General features: G+C 36.9%; 1 protein-coding gene across 3 annotated transcripts in view; it reads right to left on the reverse strand.

Moving 5' to 3' along the window:
* Positions 1-321: 321 nt before the first annotated feature.
* Positions 322-26,987, reverse strand: part of AHI1 (Abelson helper integration site 1) — a 166,604-nt gene continuing 139,938 nt past the window's right edge. For all 3 annotated transcript variants that reach the window (XM_012722687.1, XM_012722683.1, XM_012722689.1), the window contains 3 exons: positions 17,880-17,935; positions 7,047-7,148; positions 322-2,474 (listed from right to left, as the gene is read on the reverse strand). In XM_012722687.1, the coding sequence (XP_012578141.1) occupies positions 7,064-7,148; positions 17,880-17,935 (141 nt within the window). In that variant the 3' untranslated portion in view covers positions 322-2,474; positions 7,047-7,063. The remainder of the gene's footprint in view (positions 2,475-7,046; positions 7,149-17,879; positions 17,936-26,987) is intronic.

Consider the following 26,987-nt stretch of genomic DNA (forward strand, 5'->3'; position numbering starts at 1 on the left):
TGGAGCTACAGGGATTATATTATGTTCAGTGAAAGCCAGAAGGAAGAAGAAAAATATTGGAGGGTTTCACTTAAAGGAGGGAAACCAAATTAGGGATCAGGAGAAAAATAGTAAAAAAAAAAAAAAATTAACAGGCAACTGTAAATCGGAGACATTCTGCAAGGGAGGGGGAGGCAGAGGGATGAAACAGGGGAGGGAAGAGCACAAGGGACTATGATGATGGCGCACAGTGAATCGGTGGTGGGAATTTTACAGGGACTACACCTGAGAGGAGAAAGCAAATACTGTACAGAAAGGAAGAATGATGTAAAATCTCTCTCTCTCTCCCTGTCTATATAAAGTCAGTGTTAAAACCAAAAAAGAAAAGTCGTGAGTTAAATGTATGACTAAAGATACATAAAAATATACAGATATAAAATGCAAAGTTATTCCCCCAGAGATAGCCTTGCTGAATTCCTAAACAGAAAATATTTTCAATAAAAGTAAAAAATAAAATGAAGGTTAAGTATTCACTTTTATGGAAAGGAACTTATGTAGGTTTTTGCAAGTAACAAGTCTTCAGCATTTAGAAACACTTATTTCACTTAAAAGATTCATTTTTAAACATTCATAGTGTAGAATATTTCATGTTTCAAATCTTTCAAAAACTTGATTCTAATCTTAGCATTGAAAATTCTATTTTACTATATTATTTTGACCCTGAAGGAACTTTAATCTTCAAGATGGGTAGAATCAAAAATCGGAATTTCAATTTCTATGAATGGCTTTAAATAGGTAGCGTTAAACTGTTTCTGTGTGGAAAAAACAGACTTCATAAAATAGGACAAAATTCAGAATGAAGTAAAACAAAGAAAACTAATTTTGTGCTAAGAAAATGTGCAATATCATAACCCTCCCAGTGCAATCTGTGTAAACACACACGATTCCCCTGCTTGAATGTAATTTGAACTTATGAAGCGGAGGGCCCTGTGATGCTCAGAGCCCAGCACACCTCCGGGAGTGTGTGTGGTAAGGTCACTTTATTGCTCTGTTAGTTAATGTAGCCTGAGTCTTGTTTTGGCAAGGACGAGAGGAAAGGACTGAGCTCTGAGGTAAACCACCTTTTTGTAGTATTTGTTTCAACTGTTATTTTTCTCTTTAGTAGTTGCAATATAAAATAACCTTTCACTGTTCATATGAAGACTGAGATCTCAACAAATGCTTCCCTCCCTGGATGTTACTATTTCACTTTTCTTGATTTAAAATCTTTCTGCAACTTGTTGAAATTCTCTCTGATTAAAACCAAAATGAGAGAAACACCACACATCTCTAAAGTCAGCTGAAACTGCACAGATATGCTTATTTTTATTTTTAATCACCAAGGGCATTCACAAGAGAGAAAAAAAGCTTATACCAGGGGGACTGGAGCCCAGCTGTACCTGAAGCACAGACAGCACCTGCACGCAGCCTCCCTGGCTCCTCTGGAGGCTGTGGCTGTCTCGGTGCCACTCACCACTCAAGAGGCCCCCCTTTTCTCAAGAGTCCACAGAGCAGGGGCATGTTTATGAGTTCTCATGCCTCTACAACATGTGCAGGGATAAGAGCCAAACATATTTTTACTAGAAGATTTTTCACATCGGATATACATCTGGGCAAAATTTACACCCCAATGCCCAGCATGCTTTTTCTCACTTCTGATTTTAATGGAGTCAATTGTCTGCTTTGGTAAATAAGTTTTCTAATTTTCTATTAGTCTTGACCTTCTTGGAGTTGATATTTTATTGACAGATGTATAAGTGCATATATGAAAATTACATCACGCTTTAAAAAATAGGCAATGTAATAATTTAAGAAACAAATATAAATATTAAACAGTATTGACATATAAACTACTAATATGCTTCAATAGGAAATGCTTTTTTCTAAAAAGTCATTTGGAACACCGTTGTTGGTCTATCCACAAACCACTCTTAGTTTATGTGTATCATATAACATATAGGATTCATTCGAAATAGAAATTTTAATTCTAAAAAGCAAATTGTGCTCTTTTAAAGTTTTTATTCCTGGGACCATTCTCACTACCCAATAAATTTCAAAAGCATATATTTCATTTTCTGAGCAAAATATTATGCATATAAACTTAATTACAGTTACAATAATATTATTTAGCAGAAAACGATGTAAACACTTTACCTTCACATTTGCTGATAACAATTACGGTTTTTTCTTTATTGATTTTCCAATAGTGGTAATGTAATTTTGATGTAATTACTAGTAAATAAAAGTACCAAATTCTTGGACCAACAGTAGTCACAAAGGTTTATAACAATTAAGTTCAAAAGACCACCTTACTTTAGATTTTTCTAGATTCTTTCATAAGGACACAAATAGGGAATCCTTCCTTTCCCCCTTACTGTTTCAAGATTCTGAACTTTGAAGAGAAATTTGATTTGATTTAAACAGTCATTTTACTTCTGAATCTTCATTCTTCAATGCTTTAGTAGGAAAAGAAAACATAAAAATATATTAAATGAATGTAAACAGTATCTTCTGGTCACAACCAAATCTTAGCAAGCTCAGGCATACACAGGTAATAAAACACATGGTTTAACACACACACACATTCCACCAAATAAGACCAAAATATAAATTTTCTACTATTTTGTCTCTAAAACTTAGTACTTACATTTTTTTAGTATCTTCTCTAATTGCTTAAAATTTTCTATTGCATTGACAAGTTAATGACAACAACAAAAAAATACACTTATAAAATACAAACATTAAGTACTGTAAATTCTGGTAACTTAAAGCCAATTAGAATCCATACAATTCTTCAGTTATTGGGGAAACAATACAAAACGCAGGGATAATCCTTCAGGGTTAGTGCCAGAAAGGAAATAGACCATTTTATTAAACTGCATTCTTTCATTTAGCCTGTGGCTCTGTCTCTTTTATAAGTGGGTTATTATATATTTTTTTCAAATCAGTCCAAAATAATGGGGTGCGTCATTTTGATTGAGAAAGATATGTGACGGTTAACTATGCATCTAGATGTATTGATAGCAGTGGAATAAAACAAATTACACCATTAATAAAAAATGAAGAGCCAATATGCAGGTGAAATAAGAACATTGCTCCCTAAGGGACTATGTAATAAGACACAACAACTAGAGGCTGCCAGCCTGTGGCGTGGAGTCTGATGTTTTTTCATGCAATTATTCATATACCAGGGATGCGTATCAGGATTTACACAAAAATGTTCTCTCCTCTAAACAGAAAGGGCTTCTCCTTTGGTTACTCTTAGTAAACAAAGTGCATCTTAAGAATGCTGGCACTAGGGAAGGGAGGGAAAAACTAAGAAGAATGATGGCTCCTGTTAAGGTGGTGGCAGTTTCATTGATTCTCCTGAGAAGAGTAAAGGCTGAAGCACTATGGCAAGACAGGATGAGTTAAGCATTTGCTCAGGGTGCCATGGAAGGGTAGGGAACAGCTGTGCCCAATCTTAAATAAATAGTTGCACAAGCAAACACATTTTTAACTGGAAGGAAAAGAAATGTTTTGTCATTCTGTGTTTGCTGATTTTACATTTGTTACAGAGAGTCACCACAGACAAGTTGGTTCTATATACAAAAGCCCCAAACCATGTTTCCAGTGAAGCTTCTGGGAGCAGCTGAAGTAGAATCTGAAGTGGCACAGATCCGAGGTGTCAGGCACACATTCACCGGGTGTCGCTTCTGTGCCTGTGTGCACACACATGAATAGAGAAAACTTGCCCCAAATAAGAGTCCAATAAAAGTGGAAAACAGTAAAGCCTCAAATGGATGCTGGGCACGAGGTACCCCCACCTTCAAAAGGCAGCAAGGAGGAGAAAGGGATCTTAGAGGACAGCAGGAGAAACAGAGTGGGAGCAGGAGTTTGTGATCGCGGTAGAGGAAAAGAAGAAGAAAAACAGAAAAGGGAACAGGCAAAAGGGAGAACAGCTGGAAGTGGGTAAGGGGGGCCCTCCCGCACGTGCAGAAGAGCCTGGGAGAGGGGCCTAGAGACATTTCAGTAAAAAAGCTGAAGTAGGCAGGACAGAACTCTTTCAGGGGAATGAATTCGACTAAGAGGAGGAAGAAGCACCGGACAGGGAACACCAAAGACTGCTGTGAATGGGAGCGAAGGAAAGAACAGGAGGAAGAGGATTTGCTTCCACACCTCTGCTGGCGGAGCAGCAAATGGCACAGCTGAGAGAGAATTTGTGCCCAGAAGGAGGAGGTGCCATCTCCTCAAACACAGAACAATTTAAACCCAGTCTTTCTCAGAGCTGTCTCCCCGGCAGCTATCAGAGGATGAAAGCATGAAAGGGGCATTTAAAAGGCAAAGCTTCTGAGAAGAGAAAGGAAAATCTGCATAACAAGAGTTTGAAAATGAATATGAAACTAGGTTTGTGTTTGTCTGTGTCACATGTGAAAATAAGGTTCCCTAGCCCTCAAGAAATTCGGTGAACTCAGGGTGTCCTGGAGGTTAACTCTATGGCAGGCACCAGGCTCAGACATTCAGAAAAAATGTGAGCATGTGAGCACCTCAGCCCAGAACAACTTACCATCTATTTGGAGTCATAACTTCATAATAGAAAATATCATTTATACAAATTACAAGAGGAAAATAGCATGAAGGTATTTTTATCTGACATCACCCTCATCCTTGAGGCAATTTAATTTGCCTTAGTTTCCAGGTGCTGAGGAGGCAGCAACACTCATGCCCCATACTAGTGTGTCCCAGAGGCCTTAACTACAGCGTAGTACAGTTGGCCCTTGGAATGCAGGGTCCACTTATAAGCTGCTTGTTTTCTTCCCTGACCATGGGCTTGGCATTCAGGGACTCAACTAGTCCGCAGGATGCAGAAACTGGATCTGGAGGGAACCACAGTTGGATTATCGACGGGCGGGGCAGGTGGGATGGTGGGTGCCAATGGTCCAGAGTCAGCTACTGTTGAGGAAGGGGATGAGGGCCACAGAAAGTTACATTTCTCCTACTGCAGTAAGGAATGGAGCTATGGAAGATGGAACTGCCCTCAATAAAGACAAGCCAACTTAAGAGCCTTAATGGAGGATACAGAAGGAAATGAACCAGGCACCAGAGAAATCTGACGCTACTGGGCATGCGGGAAGCCTCAAGGCTTCTATCAGCATCTGCTGCCTCCTGGCTCTTCCATCAGCACCCCGAGGCTTCCCTATATTTTCTGACCAAAGGAGCTATAAGCCACTTGCGGATCTGGCAGCTGAGGAATGCAGCAAATCCTAGTATGTGGACAGATATGACCTGAAACTTGGAGCCCATAGATTAAGTCCTAGTTCAGGCACTTTTTAGCTGTGACTTAGAGACCTTGGCTTCTTTAAATGCAGAAGGAATGGGCTGTATTTGAAAATCTCTGAAAGTTACTTTCACCTGAAAAGAAACAATCATTGTTTCTTAGTGCAGTGACATCTACTTGAAGAGTTGTAAAGCTGTAACATGAAGACATCTACAATACTGTAAACCATCGTTACTTCAATAAAAATAAATTTAAGTGATCAAGTAGTGAATTATCTATATATAGAACAGAAAAATTCGAAAACACAAAGATGAAAACATTTTTCACAACTTCACTACTCAGTGATAACTAACTTTTTTTATATAAGCTTCTCAATATTTTTGTTATATGTCAGCCACTTTATAGTAATCTTTTACTTAAAAATCTTTCCATATCTATTAAAAAACACTATATTGCAATAAATAAATGTATTCTTCTGTCTTATAACTTAACAATTCTTTTCATAGCAATTGAATTTTTTTTTCATTTACAACACTACTTTGAGAAGATTTTTACAGCTATATTATTCTGCCTATAAATACTTCATGTATACTTGAATATTTTCATATATATTTGAATATATTTGAAAGCAGAAATGTAAGGTCAAAGAACATGAACCATTTAAAAACTTAAAAAATTTTACCATGCTATCCTCCACAGAAAATGAAGCTTACATTATTATCAGCAGCATATGAGGAAACTCACTTCTTCTTTCCCTTATTAACATTAGGTATTATAAGTCTGAAGTCTGTCATTTGTGAAGGAAAAATTCCCCATTACCTATTGTTTTCATTTCGATTCATCTATTACCTTGACTATTAGAAGGCAGACACTTTTTCACAGGTTCATTCCTATTTATATATTTTAAGAATTTCTTTAAGAATGTCCTTTGCACATCTTTTTCTATTGGTGTATTTCCCCCCCTCATTAACAATTCCTTTCATGTTAAAGGCATTAATATTTCACCTGTTATATATTTTGTGAAATTTTTCCCCATCTCAGGCTTTGTTATTAGGTTTCCCATATGGTGGTGTTTTGTTTGATATATATCATTTTAGAAGTCTAATATTTAAATCTAGAAATTTGTTTCAAAATATTTTAGGATTCCAGTATCGAGGTTAAAAAGTCATTGCTTAAACCATAATTATATAACTATTTATCTTTGCTTGCTTTCTGTATAATTAGATTTTATTTTTTTATAAATACAATCTAAAATATTTTAAAATTGAATTTAGTTTCTAGAAAGTGGGGGGGGGACTGTTAATATTTCACTTTCCTCAGATAAGTCAACTTCTAACAGAGAAAACCGAGCACTCCACTGCCCGTAAGCACTCCACTCCCCACCAGAAGGCATCACCACTCAAATAGTTTTAATTCCACTTGCCTGTTTCAATAGAAAAAGTGCCCCTCACTTTTTGTTTCTATACCTCTTTTAAAAAATTATTGGTTTAAAATACTATTTAAGTTTCATGAGTACAGTTTTACTCCAGCTTCTGGGAGAAGCAAGTCCATCCGCTAGTCTTTCCCCTTTGGGCTGGTGACTGATCATGCTTCCACGATTCTCAATTAAGACCATCCTCCTGACAGTTGAAATGGCCTCTTGGTTACAAACTCCAAAGGCATTTTCTCAGTCCTTTCACTTGTCTTCGGCAGCTGTTATTGTTGGTTATAGCATTCCTAAATTTTCCCCCATGAACTTCATGACACAACTTAAGCCTGACTTTCCTCTTACCTCTGTTAATGTGATTTTCAGTATGTTTGCTCATTCTTCTTCACCTGCATATCCATTATGTGTTCTCGGTCCTCAAGGGTTTGTTCTTTACTCCTTTCAGAGCTACAAGAGGGAAAGGTAAGAGTTGGCGAAATAGCAACAGCTCAGATGAGGCTCTGCTCTAAGGAAGTGGCAGTGGGAATGGAAACAGGAGATAAATGAAAGGGAAGGATCTGAGAGAAAAACACTTAGCAGACTAAAAGAGGGATTACACATGGGGGTGAGAGACAGAGTGCTGCTCAAATAATAAAGAGACACAAATATCAGCTAACAAAGGACCAAGAATATACTTGCCACAGAATAGTATTAAGATGCCTGGGAGAAACAAGAAAGTTCTATCAAATGAGATGGAGGAGCGCATGCACATGTGTAGAGGGAGGAATACAGATTTTCAAATGGTTCAATAGTAGTAGTAAAGTATAAAACAAATATTTTGTGGATAGTGTATAGCAGTACACATTATATCAGGAGAAAGAAAATACAAAAAAAAATGAGAAAAAAGAAAACTGAAGAATGAAAGATAATGTCTCCTTTCAAGGATGCCTGGGAATGGTTAGAGACATCAAAATAGAGCTTGAAAAAATGATAGATTTTCAACGCCAGACTAGTAAGTAGTACTGAACAGAGACTGTTGTGGACTGAATTGTGTTCTCCTGAAATTCACAAGCTGAAGCCCTAACCTCTAAGTGGACACACTGGGAAACAGGGCACTTGGGGTTAAGTGGGGCTGTAAGGGTGAGGTCCTGATCTACAGAGCTGGTATACTTTATAAGAAGAAGGAGCACTAGATAACTTTTTCTTCTTATTGTCAGAGAACAAAGGTCACACGAGGACACAGTGAGAAGCGGTCACCTGCAAAGCAGGGAGGGTGGTGTCTCACCAGAAATCAACCCTACTGGAACTTGATTTTGAACTAGCAGCCTCCAGAACTGCAAAAAATTAATTTCTGTTTGAGCCACCTAGTCTGTGACGTTGTCATGCCCACCTGACAAGATGGGCATAGGGAGATATGGTATTAAGTAAAATAAAGTTAAAATAACTGAGAAAGTAAAGGCCAAAAATTACAAAGATGAAAGAACAAATAAAGTATATTTAGAAAGAGTAGAATGATGAGTGAGAAAGAAAAAGCTGAGTTATGTTTAACAAAGTGCTGAAAAAATTAGAGGGGTTACTAAAAAATGTTTTTAAATGAATTCAAATTTAAATTGTTATCAATGTAGAATAGGAGGAAAATTTACTATTTAAAAACTCTTGAAGATACACCATGTGATAGGATCTATATGATAAACAACAAAGAAATCACTAAAATAGTAAAACAGAATTACGGTTAATTTAAGAAACAAAATAAAATTGATAAGGATAATATACAAAGAAAGCAGAAAAAGGAAATAAAGAATTGATGAGATAAAAAACTGAAAAATGCATCATCATAGACTAAAACTCAACCTCGTTCATAATCACATTAAATATAAATGTAAATGTCTACCCTAATTGAAAGGCAGAGGTTATTATATTGTACTTTAAAAAAGCATGAGTTCAACTATATGCTGCCTACAAAAAAAAAAATCACACCAAGTTTTTTTTTTTTTTTAAAGATTTATTTACGCATATTAGAACTGGGGTATAGGCCAGCCAGAGGTGTGCGGGGATGATAGAATGGGGAGCAAAACAAGCAAATCTATCTTGCCCACTGCTGAGGGGGGAGCAGTAGGTGAGACAGCAGAGGGGTACTGTGCCGTGTGGGTCAGCTCCCTGGCCAGGGATTGAATTCATGCCACAGTGGTTGGTCACAGCTTGATAGTGCTGTGTCCTTAACCCCTCTGCCACCAGGGAGGCCCACACATTTTGAAATTTTAACTTATTTCTGTCTTTACATTGTACTATATATAAACATTGATTTCTTTTAATGATTCACACCTGAACCTTATAAAATGTTATAATGCAATGTTCAACTTGAAAGAAAAATTCCTGAACACAAACCATTCTAACGTTGTTAAAAGAAAGTTGAGTGACTTTATTAATATTAAACAAATTAGATTTCAGAACAAAGAATATTACTGGGAAAAGTGTTATTCAATAATAAGGAAGTCAATCCTTCAAGAGGACATAGTAATTCTAGTTATATGAACACCTAATAAAGAGCTTCAAACACCTGATATAAAATCTAATCTAATTGAACTGCAGGGAGAAAAAAAAAGTGTATTAGTTGTAGGTTTCAATAACTCACTTTCAATTACTTATGCAGGTAGATAAATATCAACAAGGTAACACAGGTAAACAATAGTACTGGCTCATGTGACCTAATTTATTTATAAAAAGAATACTCTAATAGTCAAGTACATAATACACATTTCTTTCAAGGATACCAAAAACTTTAACCAAGAGAAAACAAAGCAAAGATTACAAAATTTCAATAAATTCAACAGGATTCATATCATGTAATGTGTGATCTCTGATCACAATGGTATTAAATTAGAAATCAATAACAGAAATGTTTCTAAGAAAAAAATCCCTAAACATTAGAAATTAAATAATCCATTTCCAAATGGCCTATGACTCAAAGAAGTCCAAAGGAAAATTAAAAAATGTTTTGAATGAGATGAGTAGTAAATCACAACATATCAAAATCTGTGAAATGCTATAAAGCAGTACTTAGTGGGAAACTTAAAGTACTAATATATGTTTGTATTATTATGAGAGAAGTATGAAATCAATGACCAGTTTGAACTTTAAAAAAACTTTGACAAGAAGAAAAAATTAAACCTAAAATAACCAGCAATAATAAAAATTAGAGTGAAAATCAATGTAATAAAAGACACATAAACATAAAAAGAAATCAATAAAAATAAAAGCTGTCTTTCTGAGACAGCCAATAAAATTGATCAACCAGTAACTAGACTGGGGGAAATTATCAGCGTCACCAATTGGAGAGGAAACATTATTACAGATTTTATTAATATAAAAAGATAATGAAAAAAGTATTATAAATAACTTCATGTCAGTAAATTGGAGGGACTTATTTCACAGATTCAAATATTATTAGGTGTTTGAAAACTGATGAATGCAATTAAGTACATCAACAAAAGAAAATATAAAAATCATATGATCATAGCAATAGATGCAGAAAAAGCACTGTTAATATTCAACATCCATTTATGATAAAACCCCTACAAAAACTGTGGATCGATGGAACACACCACACCTCTACATTATAAAGGCCATATATGAGATACACACAGTTAACAGACTCAGTAGTGAGACTGAAAGCTTTTCTTCTGGGATTCAGTGCTGATATGGAACGAGGTACAAAGAACTCACACAACACAACACAACACAACACAACACAACACAACAAATAATCCAATCAAAAAATGGTCAGAAGAGCTAAATAGACTTTCCCAAAGAAGGCATACGGATGGCCAACAGGCACATGAAAAAATATTTACATTTTTTATTATCAGGGAAACTCAAATCAAAACCAAGATATAACAGCTCGCACTGTGAAAATGGCCTGTATAAAAAAAGACCAGAAACAACACGTGGTGGCAACAATGTGGAAAGAAATATCAGGATAATAAGTGAAATAAGAAAGAAGGGAAAAGACAAATATCATATGGTTTTACCTGTATGTGAAATACAGAAAAACAAAACAATGGGTCGGACAGAATAAAACCATTTACAAACCCTAGAATGAAGGTTACTGCGGGGGAGAGGGGGGCGGTTGGTTTATGGGTTATGGTGGAGAACTGTGGATTGGTGGTATGTGGGGTATGGTGACATACATCTGAGGAGATGTGAGCCTGTACCTCTGAATCACATGCAGTGCTAGAAAACAATGTTACTTTGATTACAAAACAAAAATTCAACCACCTGGACTAGTTTCTTGAAAGATGCAAGTATTCAAGCTATCAAAGTGTATATAGAAAGAAACAACTTTAACAGCTGTTTATTATTTAAATAAATTGAATTTGTAGTTACAAATATTCCAAAAATGAAAATTCTAGGCCCAGATAGCTTTATTGGTGAATCTAATAAAGATTTCAAGAAAGCGTGACATCAGTGAAAATGATGGAATAAGGACTTCTGAAAGTTCTCTATTCTAAACTAGATGTTAAAACTGGCCAAAATGGTAAGAATCAAAATTTCAAAATTCTGAAAATTAGACAAAAAGCAATGTGTATTCAGGCAAAATGGTAGAAACAGTAAAAACAGTGAAACTCTGGCTTTTTACACTTGCTCTAGTTCCATCTCCACTCTCTAGCTCTGAACAGCCTGATTTTATAGTGCCAGCCAGTGGCCTGGCCAATACGGAAGGGAAAAGAGCATAGCCGGAGCTCTTTCAAAGCCTTAATCCCATTTGACCTGTCTGGTAGTTCACTGGAGGACACCACGTGCAGTGCTGTCTGTATTTGAACAACCTTAGAACTTGCCTTTGCACCTGGGAGTCACGGAAACAATGACAACTTCATGGCAGTCTGAGTGGCTGATAACAGTAGACAAACATTAGACTAATAACTACAATATGTTGTCACCACAACAAACCATGGGGATGGAAAATTTGATTTCCAGAGTTGTTACATTATATTCTATAAAATGACATTTTCAATAAAAGCTTACAAAAGCATGCACAGCCTCTGCACAGGAGGAGAACACACAATTAACAGGAGCTGTCCCTCAGGGAGCCCAGCCATTGAGTTTACAATGGAAAGACTTCTAGTCCATTAAGCAATTCAAGTAACTAAAGAAATATGTTCCTTGAAAACCATGTCTAAAGAACTAAAGTAAGTATGAGAATAATATTTTACCAAACAGAACATATCAATAAAGAAATGGAAATCAGTAAAATAAATAATAACAAATCCATACACTCTTCTAGAATTGAAAGGTAGGAGTTCTTTCTAACTCCTTTTAGGAGGGTAGTTTAGCCTGATATCAAAAGCAGACTAAAACATTACAAGAAGCCATGATCTTCATGAGCAGACTACAAAAAATTCTAGATAAAAAGTTATCAAATCTATTTCACCAACTATGAAAAGGAAAACACACTATCACTATTCTTAGGGCTTAATCCTAACAATGCAAGGTCTGTTTTGACACTTGAAAAGGCAATACAATTGACCATATTAACAGATTAAAAAAAAATAAACACAGTACGATTATCTTAATAGATGCAGAAAAAACATTTGACAAAGTCCAACATCCATTCCTGATAAAAACTCTCAGCAACCTTGAAAATGAAAGAAACAATCTGAGATAGGGGGCGATTATAGCCACCTATAATAACTCATATCTACTGGAGAAAGACTGAAAGCTATACTATTCATTCCCCATAAATCTGGAAGAAGAATAGGATGGCAACTCTCTTCAACGCTAAACCAGAAGTTCTAGAGAATGCAGTAAGGAAAAAGAGAAATAAAATGCCTCCTTGCTGAGAAGAAAGAAATTAAAGTGATTTTATAAGTTGCATTATTGCCTATGTGGAAAATCTGGTGGAATTTACCAAAAAGCTATTAAAACTAAAAAAGAGTTTTTGTAAGGTGGTGTGCTAAATGATCAACATAAGAAAAATCAGTAATATTTCCAGTAAGTTGTCAATCAGTAACAACGTAAGCTGAAAATGAAAAGCAGTATCACTTACATATAAAATATGTAGAAATAAATCAAGCAAATATGTGAAAGATTTATGTAATTGAAAACTTAAAAAAAAACAGTGGGAGAAATGAAAGACCAAAATAAATGGAGAAACATATTATGTTAATGAGTCAGATGTCTGAAAATTATTAACATGTAAATTCTTCCCAAAATGAGCTGTGGATTCAAGGCATACCCACTGGAATTTCAGTAGTCTTTTTTGTATAAATTAACAAACTTATTCTAAAACTCATTTGGACATGCAAAGGACCAGGAATACCTAAACCAATTAAAAAAAAAAAAGCTGAAGGACTGCTAACTGATTCGAGACATATTAAAAAAATAACAAGATAATTGTGCTACTGGTGTGAATTTAGAGAAGTAAATCAATGGATCAGCGTAGAGTCCAGAAAAACATCCATACTTATAATAAAAACTGATTTTCAACACAGGAGCAATAGGATCTTTGGTTAAGATAGGATTGTGTTTTCAACAAATGATGATGGGATAACTGTATATACAATGTAAAAATCAAATAAAACCCTCTCATCCAAACTTTACAGCATGAACAAAACATATTAGACTTAAATATAAAGCCTAGTGTAATAAAAACTTTACCAAAAACAAAAACAGAAAAAAAAAAAAAAAGAACAGAGGAAACCTTTGTGGCTTTGGCTTGGCAAAACCTCCTTAGACCCTCTATTCAGTTATGATTCATAAATGAAAATAACTCTTGTTGTTTTGATGAAGTTTAGCTATCTAACCGAGCTTCATTCTGATGAAGTACAGCTCCCTAACAGAGCTTCATTCTGCGGAAGTTCAGCTTCCTTAGCTGAGCTTCATTCTGATGAAGTTCAGCTCCCTAGCTGAGCTTCATTCTGATGAAGTTCAATTTCCCAACTGAGCTTCATTCTGATGAAGTTCAATTTCCCAACTGAACTTCATCAAAATAACAAAAGTTTGCCTTTTGGAAATTACTATTATGAGAGTAAAAAGGCAAATGAGAGAATGGGAGGAATTACCTGCAAATCATGTATCTGAGGAGGAATAGATTTAGAATCCACAAGGTACATTGTGGTGTCTGGCTACTGACAATGGATGGAGGCATAGAGTGAGGAACAGCTACAAATAGATAATCAAAGTAAGAATTTAAAAAAGGAGTTGCAAGGAGCAGGATAAGGGAAAAAGGGTATCTCCTCAAATATGAAACTAGACTCCAGTCTCACACCATACACAAAGATCTATTCAAAATGGATCAAAGACTTGGATGTAAAACCTGGACTCACAAAGTACATAGGAAAAACAACAACAACAAAAACAGGCAAAACATTTCATGACATAAGCTTTACTGATGCCTTTAGTGATTTCTCCCCAACAACAAGGACAATAAAAGAGAACATAAACAACTAGGACTGCATCAAACTAAAAAGCTTCCTCACAGCAAAAGAAATCATACTTAAATGGAAAAGATCTCTTAATGATTGGGAGAAAGTATCTGCATGCCACTATATTAAACTATATAAAAACAAACAACCCAATCAAAAAATTAACAGAATTAAACAGACACTTCTCCAAAGAAGACATATACAGACTGCAAACAGGCCTATATATAAAAAAAAAAAAAATGCACACCCTCACTTATTAGGGAAATGCAAATCAAGACCACAACGAGATACCATCTCACAGCTGTGAGAATGGCCCATATTGAAAAGAACAGAAACAAGTGCTGTCAAGGATGTGGGACAAAGGGAGCCCTTCTACACTGCTGGTGGGAATGCAAACTGGTCCAGCCCTGCAGAATTCAGTATGGAGGTGATGCAAAACATTAAACGTGGATCTACCATTCAACTCAGTAATTCCACTCCTAGGCATCTACCCCCAAAATTCAGAAACACTACATTGAAACACTCACTATTGTGTTTACGGCAGCACTATTTACTATAGCTGAATTATGGGAACAGCCTAAGTGCCCCCAAACAGATGAGTGGATCAAGATGTGCTATATACACACAAAGATATTACTCAGCGATCAAAAAAAGGTAAACTCATGACTGGCAACATGGATAAGATAGAAGAAATAATGCTAAGTAAAATAAGTCAGAAAGAGGAGATAAATACTGGACGGTGTCACTAATATGTGGAATATAAAGTCCCTAAATTAAGCAACAGATAAAAACAAGTTTAAAGACTAACCCCTTGATAGCCTTCTAGAGAGCTAAAGCCTTCTAGAGAGGCTAGAAGGGGAAGGGGTGGGTGAGAGCAAAAAGGGAAGGAAGGACAATGGACCACGGTGGTGGACTGTGTGATTTTGTGGTAGGTGCACTGTAGTGATAATACTTGACAGGGTATGCAAACATTATCTTAATTAAAAATAAGTAAATTTAATAAAAGAAAAATGAGTAAAAAAGTCAAAATTGAAGAAGTCTGGTATAAGATGATTATAAATGTAGAGAAAGTATATAGTGGAAGGGTGATAGGATACTTGGAATTAACTCATAACTGTGCTGTATTAAGAGATTCATCCCTTCATTCAGTTCAAATTTGAGTGTGTATGATGGCTTTTCATATAGCTGACTCTGAATTAGCTTCTCTTTAATCAAAGCAGCTAATGCAATAAAGCAAAATTTTTAAGAAAAAGCAACCACTCAAGTTAAAATATATCAATGACTAAGGAATACTAACATTTATTATAATGTATTTACGAAAGATTCATTATGAACCCTAGAGTGGGTAGAGATAATTACGAGGGCATGAGAGACAAAAGGTAAAAAATTAAGGACTTTCAAGAAAATGCCTTTGTTAAATTAACCAATAAAAGTTTCTTTTTGAATCAAAATAAACAGACATCTTAAAGCAGAGACATTATTCAGGGCAGGGAGGAGGAAACTGGATCCAAACAAGGGTAGGATGAGCACAAGGGACAATGGTGACGTTGCATGGGTTAATGGTTGTGGGAACTCCTTAAGGACCATACACAAGATGATGAAACATGTACTGTATGAAAATGAAGAATGATGTAAAACATATATTAAATTAAAAAAGTTTCTTTTTTATACTAAAAAATGAGCATGTGGCTTTGCTAAAATGTATATAAACCATACAGAAGCGATGGGTATTTCTTTTAAAAAAAGGATAAACTGAGAAATTCATATAGGAAGTAGTTAAGAAGCATTTCTGCATGGCTCATTTATACATTTTGGTCAACAGTCTAAACAAATGTTGCAAACTGAATGGCAGGGCTGCCATTTACTTGGGTACAATGGAATCATTTAGGTAAGTTAAAGAGATGACCTCTCTGTACTGGGTTATAATATTTCCATCTTCAACTTGGCTAGAGTTTTCAAGTCATGAGAAATATATCTGAATTTATCTTTACTTCTAAGAAATTATGAGTGTAGGGAAAGCCCCCAAACTTAGCATTTTGCACAGCTGAACCTCTCATTAATTTTTTTTTTTTACTTTTAGATGCTTCTTTGCACTGTTTCAAAAGGAGAAGCCAGACCTCCCTGACAGCCTGTAGAAGCAGGTATTTGCATGGTTTTTATTGAACTTCAATTTGGAGAACATGGCATGGATCTCTAGCTCCTGAAAACACAGATCCTAAGCAGCCATTGACTACACAATTATTCTCACATTAGGCAAAATGTTCTAAAAATTTCAGTTAGACATGTTAATAGACACCAGGAACATTGTTCCCATAAAATTTGAAATATGTTTTTTTAGTTGTTGAGTCATTTTGCCTCCATTAGTCCTAACCTGTTGTTTATATGTGTTATATGTAATCTGTTATTGAATATAAAGTACCTAAGGGGCAGTGACTTTATTACCAAATATGTAAAATTAGAATTGTTCAGAAATTGCAACTGAAAACATACCTGGAAGATATATCAGAAACAAAAATCTGAAAGATGTGGTAGGTCTGTCTGCAGCACATGGAAATTAAAGAGAGGACCTGTGTTCCGATATGGGGTCTGACATTATCTGCAATGATTTGAGACATGTCACAGCCTCTCAAATCCTTTCTCCACATGTAATAGAGAGGTCAGATGATGATCAGTACCTCCCAGAAAAACAGTGAGAATGAAAGCGAATTATGTTACTGTGTGTGTGTTCAGAAGTGACAGAGTGACTACAGTCCTAATATTGACAGAGTTTACCTCTCAAGATGAAAGTTCTAAACTTTAAGCGCAGTATCTTACCAAGGAGTGTGACAACATTGAATATAGTTCAACAAACAAAAGGTTCTAAGGAGTCTTACACCTGTGCCTCTTCAAATTCTGTTTAAAAATTATGCCTGTCTTCCATCCACAGGATGAAAATGTTGCCTTGTGAAATACTGCCTGGTTTGATTTAACAATTCCTGCAAATCAGACTGTCATCTGAACCAGAATTTTTGTGTTGGGAAGAGAAGTAATATTCTTTAAAATGCAGAAGAGTTTAGGAAGGTTATTAACTTAAAGAACATTTCCGTGAAGGAGATTAGGCAGGGACTGTCTGTGTGTGCCTGTGTGAAAGCATGTATGTATACTGATGTGCACGCAGTGATGATGGGGTGGGACAGGCGGGCACAGCCAATACCTGAGTTGTTCACGACCATTGTTCTCATGTGAGTTGGCTGGTGATGTGGTATGAATATAAAATGTGGGCACAAAATTAGGTGCAAAGAGATCTGTGCTGAGGCAAATTTTGGGAAGATTTTTGACCTGAAATTTTTATTGCAGTAAAAAGGGATTTTTCTATTAATGTTTTAAGGGACACAGTAACAAATACAGTTATAGAATCACACTAGAGATCCTGATTAAAAAAAAAACACCCTCAAAATGAACTGTTCAAATACATTACTGAGAAGTAGAAAATATACAGTGATAATGTTCTGGGGATTAACTTCTGTCCTTCAATCCTCAACTTAGTCATTTCATAATTTGATTTCTATCACATCATCTTTTTGTTTTTAGTTAATGTCATTTCAAAATGTTAAAAATAAATGACAAATTAGGTTCAGAAAAATGAAAATTCAGTGATATTTCATCATAAAATTATTTCTTTGACCCTCAATGTTCAACTGTCAAAACGGTCTCCTTAGTTTAAACAAGAAAAACTGTCATGAAAAACAGAAACCAACTATCTTATTACTACAAGTTATTTAGGAGGAAAATTGCTTACTGTGTCACAGACTGTGAACCCAGCCTGAGATCCTGGGACTTGTCTTTAACGAGTGACTAAGAAAGAAGAGAAAAAAAAAAACAAAAAACAAATAACAAGTTAAAAAATAGATAAAGTGACACAGGCAAATATTTACGTTCCCAAACCCAGCAGCTTGAATGAGGAGAGGACATTCTGGTTTTGAACATAAAGGTCTATCAGCTTAATATATTCACTTTTAGGGAGAACCAAGGAAATAGATCACCAGGTTGTTTCATTACCCCTTATCAATAAAGTTAGCTTTTAGGTGTGTGGCAAAAACAGTCGTTCTGAAATCAGCCTAAATTAGTAAAGCTATACTATATGGTATATCACTTCTAAATTTATCCTTCAACATTTCTTGGCAATCATTTTAGTATGATCTAAAATATGGTCTCATGGTGATTGATGCTCACTGATCTAAGAGCTCTTTAAATCTACAAAATTTGTTTAGTATGTTTGCTTGATTAATGGCACTTTGATGATAAATACAAATTAATAAATATTTCAGTGGTGTCAAATTATACTCTAAGTGTTAGAGGGTTTCTCTAGAATATGATTATTGCCTTCAGATGAAAGTATACTGTGGGAAAAAGTCTTTGTCTTCAGACAGTATTTTATAAATCAACCCAATGTTGCTATAAAACAGACTGTTTTATAGAGATAATTATGTTATGGAAATGAGCCATTTAAAATTCAAATAAATTGTTACTGTGTTGAAGTTTTGAATTATATACAGATGAAAGCGATATACCATACCTAAATATTTAATTAACTTTTTTTTTAAAATCCCAGAAACGAAAGACCAAATGAAATGAAAGGGCATATTCCTCTCCTTTCAGTCACTACATGAGTTCCTAGTCTTCTCTCCACTTAAGTTTGTTTTGCCATTTTAGGTTTGCTCCTTCAGAGTCAGATTTGTGTGAGGTCCTTCAGCAAGATTTGGCACTGAAGATCCTTAAATACAAATCGCTTTTCTTATCCTAAAGATTTCAAGAGGATATCGTGCCTTTCTGGGCCAGGACTACATGATGTTATTCCTAGCAATATTACCATAAATCAAGCATATAAAAAGCACAAGAATTAAAAAATAACATTAAGTGGTGAGAGGTGGACATTGTAATATATGACCCAATTTCACATAAGACTCAACAACACCTTGATTTTTGTCTAACTGTGAAGATGAACTGACTCAATCAAAATGGGTGTGGGGGCAAAAGTATGAAAATATGGAAAATTCCAATCCAAGGACTAGTTTACAATGCAGCTTAATCTACCTGTTCTCAACCCAACAGAGGAAGAAGCAAAGAAAACCAGTAAAAGCTAACTCAGCAACCATTAACTGCAAGTGAATTTCTTCAGCTCTTTTCCAGTCTAATGAAAAGTAATTCTAAATGAAAGAACGAACTAGAGGTAACTTCAATTTCTTTGCTCTGGGCAAGACCAACGTTTTACTGTAAATATGTATGCTTATATATATTCATATACAGTATACATGAATATATGTATGTACACATATGAACACATATACACATGTGTGTGTGACATTCTGTAAAATTTTCGATTAAAAAAAAGTCTCACTATAACAGCTCTAATTAGAGTTTGGACCTATTCAGACTGAATAAAGCATCATTGTTAATTTAATGTTACTTTTAATTCTTTGTTGTATCTTGACAAATGAATAACAACATACATTGCCATGTGCAGGTATGACCAAGCCTGTGTGTAAAAAGTCTGTTTATTATGGCCCTCCCTGGTGGCGCAGCGAATAAAGCACAGCACTAAGAAGCTAAAGCCACTTCAGTATGAGTTCGATCCCTCTCCTGACCCAACCTCAGCAGTGTACTTCATCGATCTGCCTGTTCTGCTCCCCACTCAGTCTCTGGTGAATCCTCTCACCACCCCTGCATCTCTGGCCTGTACCCCAGTTCTGTATGCATAAATAAATAAATCTTAAAAAAAAAAGTCTGCTTATGTAAAATGGATGTTGTGCTATCGTCAAGAAGTAGGAGCAAGTTAAACACTGTCCTTGCCATCTATCCTATTGTCACGGACACATCCACAACCTTTTTTTATGATGCAAAGGTAGCTTAGCATATGTACGTCCTATAAAACCCAAATTTAGTATGGTGTTTACATTACAAACTTTAACACCTATTTGGAAGAGTATACTTTGTTTAATTAGGACCATGCTTCATTTCTACATGCCCTTACTCACACCTGCCTTGGTTTCAGCAGCAGCAGCAGGCCATGGGTAGGTGGGATATGGAGGCAGGAGGGGGAAGAAGGTGGAGTCTCTGTGAGCTGCTTGTCACATTACATCTTTACACAGGCTATGATATAATCACCCCAAAAGGACCCCCATCACCGCCATGGCCAAGGAGCACAGCTGACCTTCTTTCCTTCCTTGCACACATCTCTGTTAGCTCTTTTGTGACTTCGTTTTCTCTCCACAGATACCCCTGATTTTGGAAAGGAGAGTGAAGAGAGGAAACTGGCCAAAGTGAAGGAGATGAGTGAAAGGACCAGACCTAGAGACTCTTTCCTAAACCCTCACAAATTCTTAGCTATGCTTTCAAATTTAGGTGCAGCATGACTTAAACATGAAACAAATGACTAATGGAATGATTTTAAATGCATCTAATAATTACATGGCTATTAATCACGCAGAAAACAACTCATAAAGAGCTTTGTAGAAATGAGCCATACAAACAACTCATCCAAACATTTCCATAAACTTGAAAAATGAATGTAAAACAGGTAATGTTCAGTGTTTGCTGCAGCTAGCACACCAATTTTTGGTTAAGGCAAAAATACAATATAGCTCTATTTTGACATACTGTTTATATAACTCCTGGCAGTTATCATTTCCATTTAATTGACAGCTATATTTTTAAAATAGAAAAACTTCAACACCACCATCAGGGCTTAAGATTAAATTTCTGTCTGTCATTAACATACCATGTGGCCTGAGTAAGCCACTTCATTTTTCTTGGGGGTCTGTTTTTTATTTGAAAATGGACGGGGAGGAGGGCTCAGGAAAGCACGAACTATTGCAGTGTCATTTCATACTTACAGATGAGGAGACAAAGGCCCAGAGTCACCAAGGTTTTGAAAGCAGGCAGAAGGTTATAACCATGTTCTCACACTATCTTAACAGCAAAACTATGTACAATGCAACTTTGTTTGAAAGCCTTGAATTTGAACACTTAAAAGCCAATCACTCTAGGTAAAACATGTTTGGTGGTCTGACAAACTTTCCTTCCCCAGGACTTCCCACTACTCCCCAGTCATGAGGAACAAGAATCCACAGAGGACAACTTAGGAAACCCTGGACAAGAAAGCCCTTGCAGAGTTCTTCTGTTGGTAAAATTCTGTTTCTAGGAGCCCAATTTTACAAATTAAATAGTGATACTGATATTTGATTTTCGAATTTACTAGTGATTATGAGAGTTGAATTTGATCCAAGTCCTCCAATTATGTTTTTTAAGATTTATGTATTTATTCATACAGAGATGGGGTACAGGCCAGAGATGCGGAGGGTGAGAGGATTCACCAGAGACAGAGCGGGGAACAGAACAGGCAGATTGACAAAGTACACTGCTGAGGGGAGCAGCGGGTGGGTCAGGAGAGGTCTGCCGCGCCATGTGGATTTCCTCCAGGGCAAGCGGGGATCGAACTCATGGAGAAGTGGCTTAAGCTTCTTTGTGCTGTGCTTTAACCCACTGCGCCACCAGGGAGGGCCCTCCAATTATGTTTTTTTTTTTTTTGTAAGTAAAATCCTTCCTATGCATTAAGATGCAGTTTCCAGATAATATTATGATAAAAAGTGAAGACCTTCTTCGTGAGTACTGACGTGTAGTTCTGTGTTAACTGTGCAAAACAGCAGCAGATACTTAACAGAGCTCACCAATTGAAAAGCATGGCCCTGTGCTAGAAGCCCTGGGGATACAAAGCTAAGTAGGCCCTAGAGAAGTTTATGTTCTAAAGGGATAAAGAAGTAGATATAACCAAGGAGGCAGAGAGACTGATGCTATGATAAAAAAGGATATTTATGGAAATAAAGGAAGGAAAGTCTTAAATTGCCACTGGAGGTTCTGAGGATTCACAGACACATGCGCACGCGCGCGCACACACACACACACACACACACACACACAAACTTGAACCTTTTGAGAAAACAGAGCGAGCAAAGGTTTAAGGTGCAGTGCAGGGCAGAGATTCAGAAGGAAATTTTGGAAGATGAGAAACAATAGGTAAAGATTTTTATTCCATCTCTGAGAGGTAGGAGCTAGTTAAGAAATCAGGCAATTTGGGTTTTATGGAGAATGTAGAACTGATGCAGATTTAAGAGTCAGTAAAGCACACAACTTAATTTCTCCTTCAGGATGTATCTCTGGGGAAGGAGAAGGTCCACCAGTGTGTACAGTGACGGCTGGGAGCCTGTGTGGATGTGCCACAGCAATAACCTCTGCAGCCTTCTCCCCTCCTTTCACACTTTAATAAGTGGTATTCCTTAGAGCATTCTAGCTGCCATCCCTTCATTCTTCACAGCCTAATCAATTCCATGGGTTCAACTAGCACACTTAGTGAATGACTTCCAAATCAATACCCTGAAGACCGATTTCAAGTTTTCTTCAAAGTGTTTGGCAGCCATCAATTTTCTGCCAACTCAGTAAACAGCATTTTTTTTTTTCCTGAAACCACCCTACGATGCATAGATTTTCATCAAAGCTACCTCACACGTCTGCATTGTTAGCGACAGTCTCCTGAGTACATGGTTTGTAGAGTATCTGCCACTGGCTGCCGCATGGACTGCAAATTTTATGTTTCAAGTTGAAGTTTTTACAGTCTTACACATGTAATGTTCAAATTGGAAATCTAGGTTTCTTTTACCTTTACAAGGATTTAGTCACTAAGCTCTAGTTTCTCATTGTTTGGCTTGAATTAGCCTCTCTGGGTCATATTTCTTGCCATACTCGATGGGATTTCTCAAATCATTTTTTGAAACAATCAATATGATCAAGTCCTCCTCCAAGCTTTAAATCCTTAGACGACTCCCCCGCTACCTTTAAAGTAAAACCCAGCTCCTTAACATGCCCTACGAGGCACATCTAGAGCCTGTCTACCTTCAGTTGTTTTTAATTCTGCACCATAGCTCCAAGAACAAGGGGTCCCAAGTGCACCAGGCTTCATCTGTTCAGTTGGCTTGGATGTCATTCTCTCTTTTAATTTTAAACAATTTAGAAGTTAACTCCTCTGGAAAGCATTTCCTCATTAAGTAAGTTTAGTTCAGGGTCCATTTTTTTTTTGCTTTCTTGCCATTTCCTGTAGATCGAAACACTTCATATGCATTGAAGAACCAGGTTTTTAAAAACAGATTTGATTTTAAGCAGAGCCTCTGCTTCCTGAATACCTACCTCAACATTTCTACTAGTCAGTGAGTTCAGACCAGGCGCCAGGGCTATGAAGAATTTGATACATGTGAAACACCAAAGTAATATTTGACTCTATAGGAGAAAATAATTCAGAAAAAAGCTAGAGAAAAAAATTTAAAATGATGGGGTCTATATTTTTGTAATAGGTTTTACTTGAGTGGCAGGAAGAATGGATTGAGAGAGAAGAGTCACAAAAGTTATGGGAAGAGAAGAAAAGTGGAGAGACAAATCGTGTTGACCCATAATGTTGGGGCCTGGAACGTTTCTTCAAATGGCCCATGAACGGCTGGATTTGGTCCCTCCCTGCATCCCTTCTCCCGAGATCTGCTAGTTTTAAATTTCTCTGACGAGCATTCTTGGCCACTTCAGGACACTTGCACTTGCTATTTCTAATGCTTCAAATGTATCCTCTGCCTATGTCCAGCCCCCATATAAAAACTCACTGACTTTGTATCACATGGTCCCAGAGTTTCCCTGTACTGCCTGTAGCTCCAGCAAGGCATGGGGCAGGTTCTCCAAGATCCGGGCGGATGCATAAAGGAGAATCCCGGAGGGCTCTGGGTGGCCTTCTCAGGCTTTTATTGATCATTCTACACCACTTGTGGTGAGGCAAGCAGGTGCAGGGCCTCTTTCTGGGCTCTCTGGTGTTCTCTTGTGGTCTCTTCTCTGGTTTCTACTGCACAGTCTTCTGCCCCTTGTGCCTCTGCAGCTCCTCATCCTTGGTGATGTCGCCCTACACACTCAGTGTCCCGACTCAGGCGTGCCCACTCACACATGCCCACACCCCACTCCAGGTGTCTGCCACCAGGTATGCATGTAAGACCATAGGTGTGAGTTACGGGTGGAAAAATCCTGATCACTTCCCTTCACCCTGCACTGTCCTCCCACTGTTTATCTTTAGTTCTGTGTCTCCATAATTAGGGTTAATTTCACTTACTAGACTGCAAATTCCATAGGGGGAACTATTTCTGTTTCATTCCCCATTATACCATCCAGACAACAGTACTTTACAATGTATGGAATAACATTAGGCAATTAACACGTATGTGTTAAGGGAATAAATAAGGAAGGTGCTGAAGGAGGTGAAGAGGATGGGGATAACTGATTGAGTGGCTAGAAGATATGGTTTAAAGGTCAGCTGTGGGAAGGAGGGGCAATTCTTCTGAGATCTCTCAAAGCAGTTGGAAAAGGAAAGTGAAATCACCAACATACAGAGAAAGTGGGGAGAAGTTGAGAAAATTTATGTTAAACAACTTCATGAAAGCAGCAAGAAAAAGTCAACCTGAAGTAAGAGGTTAAGAGCTCAAGAAACATGCACATTATTTTGACCAGACACTGTAAAGAATAGAGAAGGGAGTAAATCAATGAGGAGGCACAAAAAAAGGTGAACAAGCCTCTTGGCCTTCCTGAGATTGGGAGTCATAAATAGGACAGAGATGATCAACACAATAAGAGGCTCTCCTCAGTAATGACAAAATTCCATAGTAGTGGTGAGAAAAATGGACAGTGGGCTAAACCCTGGGCTTAGGGGCTAGAAAGATAAGTGCCCGAGTCACGCACTCAAAGCTCCGTGCATGTGCTTGCCATCAAGTGCTTCCCATAAGCTTATTTCCTGGTAGTCTAAGTGACCTGGTTTGGGGAGAACGAAAGTAAGAGGTCCCAGAATGCCATCCCTCCCCCTCCCCTTTTTCTTTAATTCCTGCAAACTGCAGTTATTTGATTCATCTATATCCTCTTTTGTGACTCTTCAGTGATGGCAGATTAGGGAGAGACACTGGAGAAGACCTGGGAGCTGCAGGAAGTTCAGGCCACCCTTTGTGTATTCCTGAACATCTTCCTGTTGGCAACATCACTGCTGCTGATGCCTCTGACAGGTGTCAGGTCTGATCTGAAAGAGTAATAAATACCTGAAAACAACTACTTCTGTTTATTTACCTGGCCCTTTCTTCATTAAATAAACACTTACTGAATGCCTGTTTTTTTTTTTTAACAGATGTAACAAATTCAGTTTTGAATAAAGACAAGTCCCTTCTCTTAGTCCTTTTAGTCCCACACAGAGGAAGAAACAGAACAAAGAAGTCATAGGGCTGGACCATGCTAGAAAAAAGTAGGTTACCCTTTTCTATTTGATCCAAGTTACTTTGCCTGATTTGTACATTTTTATCTTATTATAAAGACAGGTGCTCAGTGAGCATGGCATATATTAAAAAAAACTAGCAACAACAAATGTTGGCGAGGATGTGGAGAAAAAGGAACTCTCCTACACTGCTGGTGGGAATGCAAACTGGTTCAACCACTATGGAAAGCTGTATGGAGGTTCCTCAAACTAAGAACAGAGCTACCATACAGTAATTCCACTCATAGGGATCTACCCAAAGGACACAAAAACACTGATTCAAAAGAATACCTCTATGTGTATTGCAGAACTATTTATAACAGACAACCCAAATGCCCAAAAATAGATGACTGGATCAAGAAGATGTGCTATACAGACACAATGGAATATTACTCAACAATTAGAAAAAGATAAACTAAATTTATTTGCAGCAATAGAGTTTATTTCTCACAGAAATAATCCAGAGAGAAAAAAGAAAAAGTATAGATGGTTTCACTATATAGGGGAATATAACAGAATATAGGGGAATCAAATAAGGGATCAGGAAAAAAAAATACAAAAATAACAGGCATCTGTAAATCGGAGACATTCTGCAGGGCAGGGGAGGGAAAGGGATCAAAACAGGGGAGGAAAGAGCACAAGGGACTATGGTGATGCCACATGGGTGAATGGTGGTGGGAATTTTAATGGGAACTACACCTGGGAGAAGCAAGCATACACTGTACAAAAATGAAGAATGATTAAAAAAATGCAAGTATGGAAAACCAGGGAACATTATAAAGTATCAGATTGTGGGGGAAAAAAAGACTTAAAGGTGTTATGGAACACGTATGCACTTTTAATAAAGTTTCAAAATCCAATTTTCTGCTCATTATTTTTGGATTCTGTACTTGAAATTTCACCTCCTCACTCAAATTTATTTGTAATCTTTAAATCACTACTTATGTCACTTTAAGTTATTTGAAGATACGTACTTATGCAGAATGGCTGGCGTTTTTTTGAGCTGGCTGGTACACACATTTCAGCTGAGGTTGAACATCGGAAACTTCTGATGCTGCTACATATTTCTCTTTAGCTGTATCTTACGGCTTTAACTTTCATACTGTAGATAAGTATTCTTTTTGTGGTCTGTTCAGTGTAATGTTTTTCATGTATTTGTTGGTGATTTTGCTGTTTAAAATGGTCCCTAAGCATAGTGTTGAAGAGCTGTCTAGTGTGACTAAGTGCAAGAGGGCTGATGGGCTTTAGAGATAAAATCCATGTGTTAGTTAAGCTTTGTTCAGCTACATGTTGCAGTGTTGGTGGGCATGAATTTAATTTTAACAAATCAACAGCATAATAGAAAAACTGGTTGATGAAAATGTGATCAGAGGCTCACAGGACCTAACAGCAGCAGTGGTTTGGCATCACACTCAGGGTTCATGGTGACTTTAGAGAACCTAACTACTGTGACTGATGAGAACAGACTGCTTTTCAGTGTGGCTTCTGTGCATCAGTCAATTCACTATTTTACTGTTTTTAGTTGCTATTTTTTTT

The sequence above is a fragment of the Condylura cristata genome, unplaced genomic scaffold, assembly GCF_000260355.1.
Source record: "Condylura cristata isolate star-nosed mole 26May11 unplaced genomic scaffold, ConCri1.0 scaffold00001, whole genome shotgun sequence".
NCBI lineage: Eukaryota > Metazoa > Chordata > Mammalia > Eulipotyphla > Talpidae > Condylura > Condylura cristata.